Source organism: Electrophorus electricus, chromosome 23 (assembly GCF_013358815.1).
Source record: "Electrophorus electricus isolate fEleEle1 chromosome 23, fEleEle1.pri, whole genome shotgun sequence".
Lineage (NCBI taxonomy): Eukaryota > Metazoa > Chordata > Actinopteri > Gymnotiformes > Gymnotidae > Electrophorus > Electrophorus electricus.
Window position 1 is genome coordinate 3,199,995 of NC_049557.1, and position 11,841 is coordinate 3,211,835.

The 11,841-nt window shown below is 46.0% G+C and overlaps 1 protein-coding gene across 4 annotated transcripts; it reads left to right on the forward strand.

The window, feature by feature from the left end:
* Positions 1-5,558: 5,558 nt before the first annotated feature.
* On the forward strand, positions 5,559-11,723 carry porcnl (porcupine O-acyltransferase like). Of its 4 annotated transcripts, none has more exons than XM_027029673.2 (13): positions 5,559-5,579; positions 7,735-7,908; positions 8,153-8,345; positions 8,485-8,528; positions 8,656-8,837; positions 8,967-9,097; positions 9,204-9,329; positions 9,614-9,714; positions 9,872-9,948; positions 10,382-10,445; positions 10,533-10,618; positions 10,895-10,996; positions 11,213-11,723. In XM_027029673.2, the coding sequence occupies exons 2-13, from the start codon at positions 7,773-7,775 to the stop codon at positions 11,309-11,311; spliced, it is 1,341 nt and encodes a 446-aa protein (XP_026885474.2). In that variant the 5' UTR covers positions 5,559-5,579; positions 7,735-7,772; the 3' UTR covers positions 11,312-11,723. The 4 variants fall into 4 exon arrangements, with proteins under 4 accessions (XP_026885474.2, XP_026885472.2, XP_026885475.2 ...); XM_027029671.2 differs by lacking the exon at positions 5,559-5,579 and adding an exon at positions 6,967-7,000; XM_027029672.2 differs by lacking the exon at positions 5,559-5,579 and adding an exon at positions 7,208-7,537.
* Positions 11,724-11,841: the final 118 nt, after the last annotated feature.

Below are 11,841 nucleotides of genomic sequence, written 5' to 3' on the forward strand. Positions count from 1 at the left end.
ACTGGAACACCTCCAGCTCCTTCTCTTCCTCTGCTCACTGCAGTACGAGCCAATACCAGCCGTTTGCCCAGATCTCTCCCTCCCTCTCTCCCTCCCTCCCTCCCTCTCTCCCTCCTATATCTTTTTGCCATCCCCTCATTTACCGCTCTCTCTCTCACACCTCCTCCTACATCTTTTTGCTATCCCCTCATTTACTGCTCGCTCTCTCCTTCTCACACACTCCTCTGCTCTCTCCCTCTTGTACACGCTCCTCCGCTCTCGCTCTCTCTCTTTCTCTCCCTCTCTCTCCCTCTCCCTCTCTCTATCCATCACCTGTGCATCAGCTCCAAGTCTTTGTTCCTTCCCGTGTGCCAGAATGTGATGTCAGCTCCCGTGGCACTGGAATATATTTTATCCCTGTAGTTTATCACTACCCACACCAGACCTGCAGACTCCAGCTTGGGAAAGACGGCCAGTAATGAGTCCCTCTATCCGGACACGGCTGAAATAATGGGAATGCACACGTGCACATTTTATGTATCGGCATGAAAAGCAGCACTGAAGCAAATTGAAAGCATGTCCTACTGCCAGATGTGGGAACAGCTAGCTTTCCCCGCACCTTGGCACTGAAGTGGGGCATTATTCACCCCCACATTTTCAGCTTTAACCCTGCGGCCTGTCAGCCACATGGCAGACTATACCGCGGAACTAAATTAGATATGACGGTGTCCCAGTGTGAATTGCAGATAACTTGTTATCTCGCACCACCTCTCTGCCCCACGGCACCCTGGGTAGTCCCGCGCAAGCCGTTTTCTCGAGCCAGCCATGACCAACGGCATCTTAGCGTGGAGAACGCTGATTATCACGCTAAGCCTGTGCGCTCTCTCTCCCTATGTCACAGGTGCTCTCTCTCTCTCTCTCTCTCTCTCTCTCTCTCTCTCTCTCTCTCTCTCTCTCTCTCTCCCCCACACCTCTATCTTGTTCATCTCATCTTATCTCCTGGTTTCCCACCAGAGCTGTGCCTCCTTTGATATGCAATATCACAGCATATTGATTTTCTTTTTCTGTTACTCCTTTGCTTTGTAGTGTCAACGTGGCGCATTTTTGTTCATTTGTGCTGTGAAGTGCGTGGTGCAGTTGCTCTTACTGTTGTGTGACTGGCTTGTCGAGTAGCATTTCTGTTTGCTTTTTGTTGGTGGTGGTGGTATTTGCTATGGGTTGTTAGTGCTTTCCATGTTAGTTAAATTCTCTACAGCGATGTAAAACTACATAAATCTTTAAAACGCACTGCGAGCATGTTGCCATGTCTCAGCCTTATCCCTCTTTTGTTTTTAATAGCTATTTATATATTACATTATAATTCACATCATGTTCAATTGCAGTGAAAGAGAGACAGAAACACACAGAAACTGTGTGTGTGTGTGTGTGTGTGTGTGTGTGTGTGTGTGTGTGTGTGTGTGTGAACTTTCTGTACATTGGTGAGTGGAGCTGCAGCCGTATAGCTCCAGCCTGCTGTCGTACATAAACATAACCTCGCTGTGTCTGTAGCACCTTCCTGACAGGCACTGAAGTGTATTTGTGCTCCTGTCTCCTCGGTTGTTCCGACAACAGCAGGAAACGTTTTAGTGCAGAAGGGCACAAAACAGGATCTCTGCGATGTAAATGAAAAAGACATCAGTGCCAGTCTTAATAAATGCATGTGGTCCCCTTGGCATCAAAACAAAGAATCGTGCGATAGGTTTAAATGATAATTGATGTGATGTGCTGGCATGTGCTGGTAATATATGCATATCTGTATGTACCACTAATGAATCAAAAAGCAACTGCCTGATTCACACTGTGCTGTTACTGTGGTATTTTGGGAGAACATTACAAGCCAGTATTGTATCACCACTACCATGAATAAAACATATGCCAAGAGGACACTAAACACCAGCTCATGAACAAACATGCATACGTGCACACAAACACACACACAGACACACACACGCGTGCGCACGCACGCACATACATGCTATGTGTGTACTTTTTTATGCGTGTAAAAAAGTGATTTGGCAGGTCTGGATGACTAGTTAGTTCAGTAGGCTAAAGCTAACCCCCTCTCCTTCTCTCTGCCCACAGAGCAGTGTTGGCGTTGGTGAGGCCCATAACCTGACTGCAGGTTTCAGCGAAGAGAAATTCACAATAGCGCTCCCCTGCAAGGTTTTAGTGCAGTCATGCAGACACATGACTTTGCCTCTCCATTTCACCAACTTGTAGCATATTATATTCCTCCAATATGGCTCTGTATGTCCCTTTGTTCCTGGAAACATGGATGTGTTACGCCGCTGAGGTTGCGTCCCTGCCGGCACCCGCTCCCGCGATACCTCTGATGTGCTGTGGGAAAAGGCAGACACTGGTACGAGAAGACAGGTCAGGTAGGGGTTTGCCTGCTTTGAAAAGGTGCGATTAGGCCGGTGGACACAGGTGGCCAGCACAGAGCTTGGCGCGCTGTCTGGCAAAGGCGCTCACCGCAGCGTGCCGCCGTCAGTCCCCCAGAGCCGAACGACGTGACGAACTGGAGACAGAGGAGGATGGGCCAATCGTGGCAAGCGGTTGAGACGTGTGCGGGTACACCCCACCCCACCCCACCCTCCCAGCGAGTCTCCCCACGGTGGCGGCCTCGGCTGTGTTTCCGCGGGCCTTCCTTGAGGACCTCTGTGCACCTTGAATAAAGTGTAATTGGCGGCAGAAGCAGCTGTATTAACGGGCTTGGAGTTCTAGAGTGACTGTGGCGCACGGGGAGGCCAACATGAATTTTAACAATAGGCTCATTACTAATTTATTGCTTCATGGGAGCGGCAGCGTGCACGCGGGAACCCGGAGAGGAGCAGAGGGGAAGAGAGCATATGTTACAGATGTCCTCTCTGCCTCGCCCCGAGCCTGAGGCGTTTTTTTTTTTTGCTGTTGTTTTGTTTACTGTCTGTTCGCTCGACCTCGCCGCGACCTTGAGCGCTTTGTATGAACTTTGTTTGAGTCTTTGTGTTCTAAGGAGCCTTCATGCATAAGAGATGCAATCGTGTTCAGCTCGATTGCTTTCATATTCGGCGTGGGGCTTGTGCATCTAAATTCAGCGCTCGTGAAAATGGTCCCTTAAGGCACCTAAGAGCGCGTGTCTTTCACTGAGTCACCGAGAAGGCGCAACATGCACACGCACACACATGCGCGCGCACACAAACGCACGCGCGCGCAGACGCGCGCGCACACACAAACGCACGCGCGCGCAGACACGCGCAGACACGCCGAAATGCACACGCGCACATACAGTATATTTACTCTCTAGCTTGCAGCCTTTCAGAGCTTATCCAGCTTCCATTAGTCAAAGCTGTGTTATTTTCCTCTGGCCCAATCCTCACTTGAGCAGTAGCAGAGCGAAAGACGGATAGCAGGAATGGAAGGGGGTGGGGAAAGAGAGAGAGAGAGAAGGACAGAAGGAGAGAGAAAGGTAGGGAGAGAGGGGTCACAAGAGCAGGGCGCATGTTCACTGGGGATCCTTAATAAACGCCGCCAAGAAGCTTCTGACACCGTGAGATTTGACAAGCAATTACAGGGGCGAACGCAGAAGCGCCTGTAGCACTCGCTCTCGGATGAGCTCGGAGAGACGGCAACTACTGACGGATCAGAGTGGGGTGACCAGGGGGTTGACGAGTGTGGGCTCTCCAGATGAAAGTAGACGGCACAGAGTGAAACACGTGCGGGGTTATGGATTAAGTCCCCAAGGCCAGAAAGGAGATGCCTGGCCTCCATTTCCAATTACCTAAAGTGGAAGAATACCGCGCAAAACTTTGACAAATTGACCAATTGCTTCATATTTTTCTTTATGGCCCGGAGTGAAAGGCAGCAGATATTAGTCTACTGCTTGGGTAATGCACGGACCCGCTTTTATCACACATGCATAATGTAAAATGTGGCTTTTGCTACTGTGCCCTAAGACAATTATCTTGAAGGCCCCAAAAACCTGATACGTGACGATTCACATTCTGATTGAAGGTCGGGGGTCGTTTTTGTTTTCGCGTTTTAAAACTTGGGGAAGCCATTTCTAAAAGCTTTTGTTTGTTTGAGAGAGAAGGACACGTTGCTGAGGAACATTCATTAGCTAATGCAAATTTTTCACGTTTGCCAGCAAGGAGAACATTTGCCCCATGGAAAACGACAGGGAGCAATTCAAATGATAAAATAACTGGGATTTTTTGCTCTATCTAGCAGAGGGGCGGAGGGGTGGGATAGAGGCAATAGGCTTTGAGCAGCCGAGCTCTCCAGCTAAACAGCAAGCATTTATCCAGGCACCTGGTGGTAAATTTAACAAGCCAAACAAATAGTGAATGCCAATGTGAAAAGGATTGGATTTTGCATTCAATTCACACGTTAGATGGGATACATGACTCTGTGATAGAAAAACAAATGTGAAGTAAATGAGGAAATAGACGAATTTCAAAAAATCAGCACAGACATATCTAATTGATTTTCTGGACTGATAGGCACGGCCAGTATATGCATATCTGCATTGACTTTTTATTCATCAAAATGAAAGAGCACTCAGTCATTTTCCAACACCAATATCCTGCATTTCTGTGCAAACTCCTAGAACATATTAGTCCCACAGTGGCCCACACATAACTCGATACCCCGAGATACGTCCTCCAGTGTGATTTATGACCCAGGAAGTGGTCAGTCAGGATGGAGGAAGATCTTTCAAGAGGTCACCAGCTTGCACGACAGAGACAGTGCACTTTACTGCCAGTTCTCCCACGGCATATGGAGAATTCTAAGTGGGGAATTTGTGCATATTGACAGCAGTTCCTTATGTCTGCCAATTAAATGCAGCCCAATTGGCAGACTGTGTGCAAGAGAGTGACGGAGACAAAATAAAGATCTATACCAGAGCGTTTGGGGAAAGGGCCAGAATCAAAGAGGCAGAGGGGGGCTGTCCAATGGAGAAGAAGGAGAGATGAGGATGGGGGAGGCAGGTGGGCAAACGAATGCGTAATTGTGGCACCGTGGCCTGAGGGACAGGTTGTCGCTTATTTCCCGCCTGCGGGGCGCTATCGGGTATAGGATACAACATTAGGCAAATCATTTAAAAAAAACATTACCTATGTCGTTTGATAGGTTTGACACCTATGATAGGAATATATAACAAATCATAGGAATTGCAAACCACTTTACCAACTGAAACCTAACTAGGATATTTATTATTATGTTATTCAGTCTCATTATGTTTATTTGGATGAGTTTCATAGTTTTTTAGGATAGGCACCCGCTCTACCTTTGCATGGTCAGAGCTACAACATGTATATTATTATCCCACTCAGGTCGGCTAAGATTTTCACCCACAGATATCGTTCGTTTTTTCTCCTGCAGATACTGGGTCGTACATAGGGTACCTCGACCTCCTTGCAGTGAGGCAAGAAGACCCATCACCAGCTTGCCGGGGGCCGTCATCCACGTCGTCTCCGCAAGGACAGCAGGAGCACGCTCTCTAATTACCCGCAGTCGAAGAGAGATCTCCACCGCACATTTGTATGCTGTGAACACTCCTCGGTGACACGCCACCCTCAATCGTAATTAATATTTTACGAATCTGTGCATGAGTGGTTACCATTAGCGCTGAGCTAAGCATGTCGAACGTGTGGATGGGTGGGGTGGCGGAGAGAGCTCGGGCCTCATTCATCACAGCCCGCGCCCGTTTCATGTGTGTCGCTGCGGGGAGGGGCGGGTTGGCCCGTGCTGCTGGGATGGAAACCCCAGGCGTATAAGAAGCCTGATCTGAGACTAATGAGTCAGGCCGGACAATAGTGTAATTTGGCCTCTGCAACGCAATGGTGAAGCCATGCTAGGAGCAAGTGTCACTGCAGAGGACTGGCGAAGCGACACTAACCAAAGGGGAGATTCCAGTAGAAACCGCATACTGAATATGGATGTTTCCAACCGATCGCGCCATTTCATGTAGATTCGAGTAGGTCTGCATTACATGGAATTTCCATATAGAATTTATTATCTTAGATATCAGCCTTTAGCACAACTAGAACAATTAGTTTTTTATATAGGTCCACAGAGTTACATAAGGAGAAGCATGGGCTATTTTTCTTGCAAAAGCACCTGAATCAAAAATTGCATTGATCAAACAGTTAAATTGCATCCGGTCAATGTGTTTTTATATGTTAGTTCCTGCAGATAATACAACTTCCAGAGTATGAGAGACAGTAGCACTGTCACTCAGCACGGTGACTAAATATAGATAGATCTTGCAATGTCATATGAACAATTACCATGGAAACAAGTGTCACCGTATCCCACATTGGAATGCCACGTCGCACTGCTTCACCCTATCTCTGAGATTTACCTTGTGCTGCTGCTTCCTCACAGGAAGCTTTCTGCATCAAAATGCCACTGTAAACAGTGAAGTTATGAATATATACTTACATGTTATATATACATATCATCAACTAAATGGGAGAGGCAGAATGCACCCAGCTGCATAGAAATGCAATGGCTTTTGTGACATACCACACTGTACTACATAACAAGAATGGAGTTATTCCCAAAAGACATCTCTCTGGGTATGCAGCACAACACAACGTCGGTGATAATTTACTACGGCTGCGTGTGTGTACAAACAAAACTACGGCAAATGCAAACACGTAGGCAATGGCTGAATATTAAAGTCCCCGGATAAAGACCTCACTTCTGGGGGAATCGCGTCCAGTAATATGCGATTCCTTTGACTTCCATTCAGCGCCAGGTCCCTTTGTGAGAAATTCACCAAGCAAGAGACCCAGAGCTAAACGAAGCTCACAGAGTGGTGCATTTGATGGCCATAACGGTAAACATTGCCGCTAGACCGCGCACAGAAGCTAAAGGTCGATTCATATATAAATCTGTGTGGATCATGAAGCCCCTGCATCCCTACGCAGAAGCGCGCGCCATTCCGACACCTAGCGGCTGCACGGGCCAGTTTCGGCGACGCCTGAACTGACTCGAGGTAGGTCGAGCCGGCATGCTTTATTACATTTATTACATTTTCTGTCGCTCTGCAGCAAACAGATGTTGGCAGGCATTCGAGGACATTCGAGCGCAGATAACGTATCTGAAGCTTGAATAATTTCCATTCGCTTCCGGGTGTAAGTGTGGTAAGAGGAGCGCTTTAGATCCGTGCAGATCCACATGGACACAGATCCAGCACTGGAACATGGAGGAGCGCCTGGATCCGTGCAGATCCAGCACTGGAACATGGAGGAGCGCTTGGATCGGTCTCCTCATGCTGGAGGACGAAATGCCAACGCTTTACAATCGACGTCGTTTCGTTACGATACACGTGACTCGCTCAACCACAACAAAAGTTTAATAAGCAGCCGACTGCAAAGGAATTCCTGTGTTGAATACGGCGTAAAAATCACTCAGCTAATATATTTAGAGGTGACTGAGCCTAGGTTTACTAACTTCGTGAAATACGTCAGAGAAATCCTACAAAGTCTAAATAACTAGCGCTATGTAAGGAAAGACTTTTTGGGTTAACAAGGTTTGTAATACTTGGTTTTACACAAAAGACTGAATACAAAGAATGTATGTGTGGAATATATGTGTTTGATCTGAAAAAACACAAAATAAACAATATGTTTTATTGACATAGTGTATATGAGTTGCTGCAGACCTCGCATTAAATGTTCTACAAATGGTAAACACAAACTCTGCGTCTGTTCCATCTTGTCTTCTTAGGCCCTGTCGGGACTGCACAGCCTTCTGTTGGGGTTGCCATGGAGGCGTTTGGGAGGCAGGAGTTCCTGCAGTTTCTTGCAGAGGGCTGCATCGTGCCCACAGTCCAACAAGGTCTGGAGCAGGTATGGCAACTCCTGCTGGTCTGTCTGCTGGGCCGGATCGTCTGCAGACTCGGTGAGTCCGTGCCTCCACTGGACCTTTCACTCTCCATAAGGATATAACTGGACAATCCAGTCCAGTTTTTTTCCCCATACATATCAAAATCATTTCATATGTAAAACCTCTTTCATAAATTAGCATATACTTGTGTTACATTAATATTTATTGTGATGATGACATTCTGATGTCCCATAATCAGTTCATATGTGACTGCGCTTGGCTTGATGAGATAAGCGAACTGTATGTTTCTAACTGACAGGTCTCCCTGCTCATGTAAAGCACCTGTGCTCACTGGCAGGGGGCATCTATGGACTCTACGTGTTCTTTGGGCTGCACATGGTGTGGGTGATCGCCCTTACCCTTCTATCATTCCTCATCCTCTTCCTGTGTAGAAGGTCAAGCAGCCGAGGGGTCTTCCTCTCACTTGCCATCCTCGTCTACTTGCTAATGGGGTCTGTACTTCCAAGCCCACACATCTGCTGTTGTAGGAGAACATTTCCAATGTGAATTCATGATCTTTGATTTCAATGCAGGGGAAATGTCCACTGGTTATGATGACCAACTTTTTTGTTGTTGTTGTTGTTCTCACAGAGAGCTGCATATGATAGATGCAGAAACCTGGCATAAAATGAGGGGTACGTGATACCTGCGTTAGTGGTAAAAGACGTGTGCTAATGGACTTAGTAGGTTTCAAGAAGTCACATCTTTTTCCCGTGCTCCGCAATGCTTCTTGTTAAGGTTTTTTGTGTTTTGTGATTTCAGGCTCTCAGATGGTGGTAGCCATGAAGGCCATCTCCCTGGCCTTTGACCTCGACAGAGGCGTGGTGTCCTCCTTTCCTACGCTGCCGGAGTTTCTGGGCTACATCTGCTTTGTGGGAACGATCATCTTTGGTCCATGGATTAGCTTCACCAGCTACATAGACGCCATTGACGGTCGTAAAATGGTAATCCCTCGTCTATCTGTGCCGTTCTTAAAAAACTGTGCTGCTGTTTCAGGGCATGTTGCATGCCCCGTGAGACGCATGCAGGGCTGCCCATGTTGCTGATGGTGAGTCGGGGCCCTTTCTTCACAGAATCCTGCCTGGCTCGGGAAGGTGGCGCTGAGCTTTGGGAAGAGTCAGCTCTGCCTCGTCGTTTCCACCTGCATCGCTCCCTTTCTCTTCCCGTACTTCATTCCCCTCTACACCGATGGGTTACCTCGCAGGTCGGTGCACGTGTTCGGGTGAAAATGCATGGTGCTGCCTAAAGATTTGAGGACACCCACGCGCGACATTTGTCTGACTTTGACGTTGTGTCCTGTTCATCGTCAGATGGCTTCACGCCTATGAGAACGCGGTGTCCTTTCACTTCAGTAACTACTTTGTTAGCTATCTGAGTGAGACGACCATTGTCATGTGTGGGGCTGGATTTTCTGAGGACAAGGATAACCTCAAATGGTCAGTCGTCAAGATGACCTCTTTCTACCTCATACCTCCCTCACCATAAAATGCATTTCTGTTGAGTGCTGGCAATACCTCAGTTTATGAACTGAGTGCCCTTACAAATCTCCAAGGCTTCTCACAGTGTTTACTGTAATGTTTGAAATGGTTGACATTGGTTCATCATAATTAGTAATCATAAGGCCAATTTAAATAGCCATTGCATTTCTGATATATCACCTTTACTGATGTATGATGTTGGTTTTGCTGTTAAAATGACCTTGTTATCTTTGTATTTGCAGGGATATAACAGTGGCCAGGCCTCTCAATGTTGAACTGCCTAGATCCATGGTAGAAGTGGTCACTTCCTGGAACCAGCCCATGTCTCACTGGCTGAACAAATGCAAGTGCATTTGTATACATGAAATATACTTTCCTCTCATTCACTTGTTCAATATATGTGATCCATGGCCCTCTTTTAATATGCCCACTCTGACTCTTATAGATGCTTTAGAAAGAGGCATTTTGGAAATGTACATTTCATGTCTTGATTTGCACAGATGTCTTCAAGAGTGCACTCAAACTTGGCACGTTTCCTGCTATCTTGGTGACCTACACGGCCAGTGCTCTACTACATGTGAGCTTGGGCTAAAGAATTGTTTTAGTAACTAAGTTTGATAAACCATGAAAAATCATTTCTGGTTACCTAAGTACATATGCCTTATCAAAGAAGGCCTATGTGTTTAGGTAACTGGAAACGCTTTTTAATGCTGTAATACTGATGTGATATAATTTTAGCACTTAATTTATAAGAAAGCAAGTAGATGTTAGTCAAAGGAAGCATTGTGAGTCATGATTTGTCTCAAATGAGACTGCTATGTGCAACTAGAGCCACCAAGTGGCGAATTTAAGAACTACGGATTGCGGTAATTTGGAAATTTTTTAAAAATGGAGAATCAGGAAACATAAAAAAAAATCAGGAATTTAGCTCTCTACAAAATCTTGGCTTTATCTAAAATGTATAAGGCATCAACCCTAAAGTGTTGTACACATTTTGTGTTTTTCTGCAGGGCTTGAGTTTCCACCTAGGGGCCGTGTTGTTGTCATTGGGCTTCATCACCTACGTGGAACATGGTAAAAGGCCCCAGTCAGCCCCCCTCACCCAACTCTGATGCTGAGTGTTCATGTTCTGACCTGCCTGCTTTTTGTGCCATCCTGCAGTTCTTAGAAAGAAACTGGCAGCCATCTTCAGCGCCTGCATACTGTCGAAGCGCTGCCCAAACGACTGCCCGCATCTAAACAAAAAGGTAGACGTGTTCAGATAACTGGATAATTATGGGAAGAGTGGGAGCACTGACATCAGTGTGATGCGGGGAAAGGAAGAAAGCCTTTAGGAAACTGAAGCTTGGGATTACGGAGTTACCGCGATCCTTAGATCAAATTGTCAGCTTCGTGATCATGTGCCGTGTGCTGGAGCCTTTGGAGTGAAAATGATCAGTGGTTGCATTGTTTTGTTTTTGTTTTGTGTGTGTGTGTGTGTGTGTGTGTGTGCGCACGCGAGCACGTGCCTGCATTTTCTCTAGGCTGTGTGGGTGTACGGAATTAATCTCTTCTTCAGCGCATTGTCCATTTTTCACCTGACGTATCTTGGCTCTCTCTTCGACCTAGATGCTGATGATGACAAGGTTCTATCTTGCTGTTCGTTACTGTTTGCTATTAGGGTGAAAACAAACACAAAACTCTACAGTTCAGCATAGCTTACCAAAATAAGGTCTGCGGGCCTATTATTTCAGCATTGCAATTAAGGAAAGGAAATGGGGTAATACTGGTACACTGAGAAATGCTGTGTAAACAATGGCATTCTGCTTTCTCTCATAGACTTGTCTTTACTTGCCTTTTAGGGTTATATGGCCAGTCACACCATTCAGAAATGGTCAGAACTGAACTGGGCCAGCCACTGGGTGATGTTGGGGTGCTGGATCTTCTACTGGCTCATTTAAAGATGCCCGTGAAGATGCTAGTCAAGCTGAGTACTTTTTGTGCCAGGGCAGAAGCTCTAAGATCAAATCAGGAGCAGAATAAAAGCAGATTTGCTTTTCCAAGGTCCTTGAATTACAAAGATACCATATAAGATGCCTTATATTGATACTAGTTGTTTATGCTGATTCTTGATAATTGCTTTGTCTTGGAGATCTGAGATCAACAAAAATGACTACTTTTTTATTACAACAAGTACCCTTTATACTGTACCAAAATAGCTTGTGTAAAGATATTTATTGTTTTCTAATAAAAAGTAACAGTTTACAAATTGTGGGATTGTGATTTTGTGTGTGGAACAAACATGCATAGTATGTTCACTTGAACCCAGTATAAGCAATAAAGTATCAAAAGTATCACAACTACATTTCCAAATATATGTTCAAGCGTATTCATAACTGGTGGAGAAGCCGTCAGAAATACAAAAATACAAGTTGGGTGTTCTTACAAAGCATGGCTCCCTTGTTCCTTTTATACCAATACAAAGGAGTCT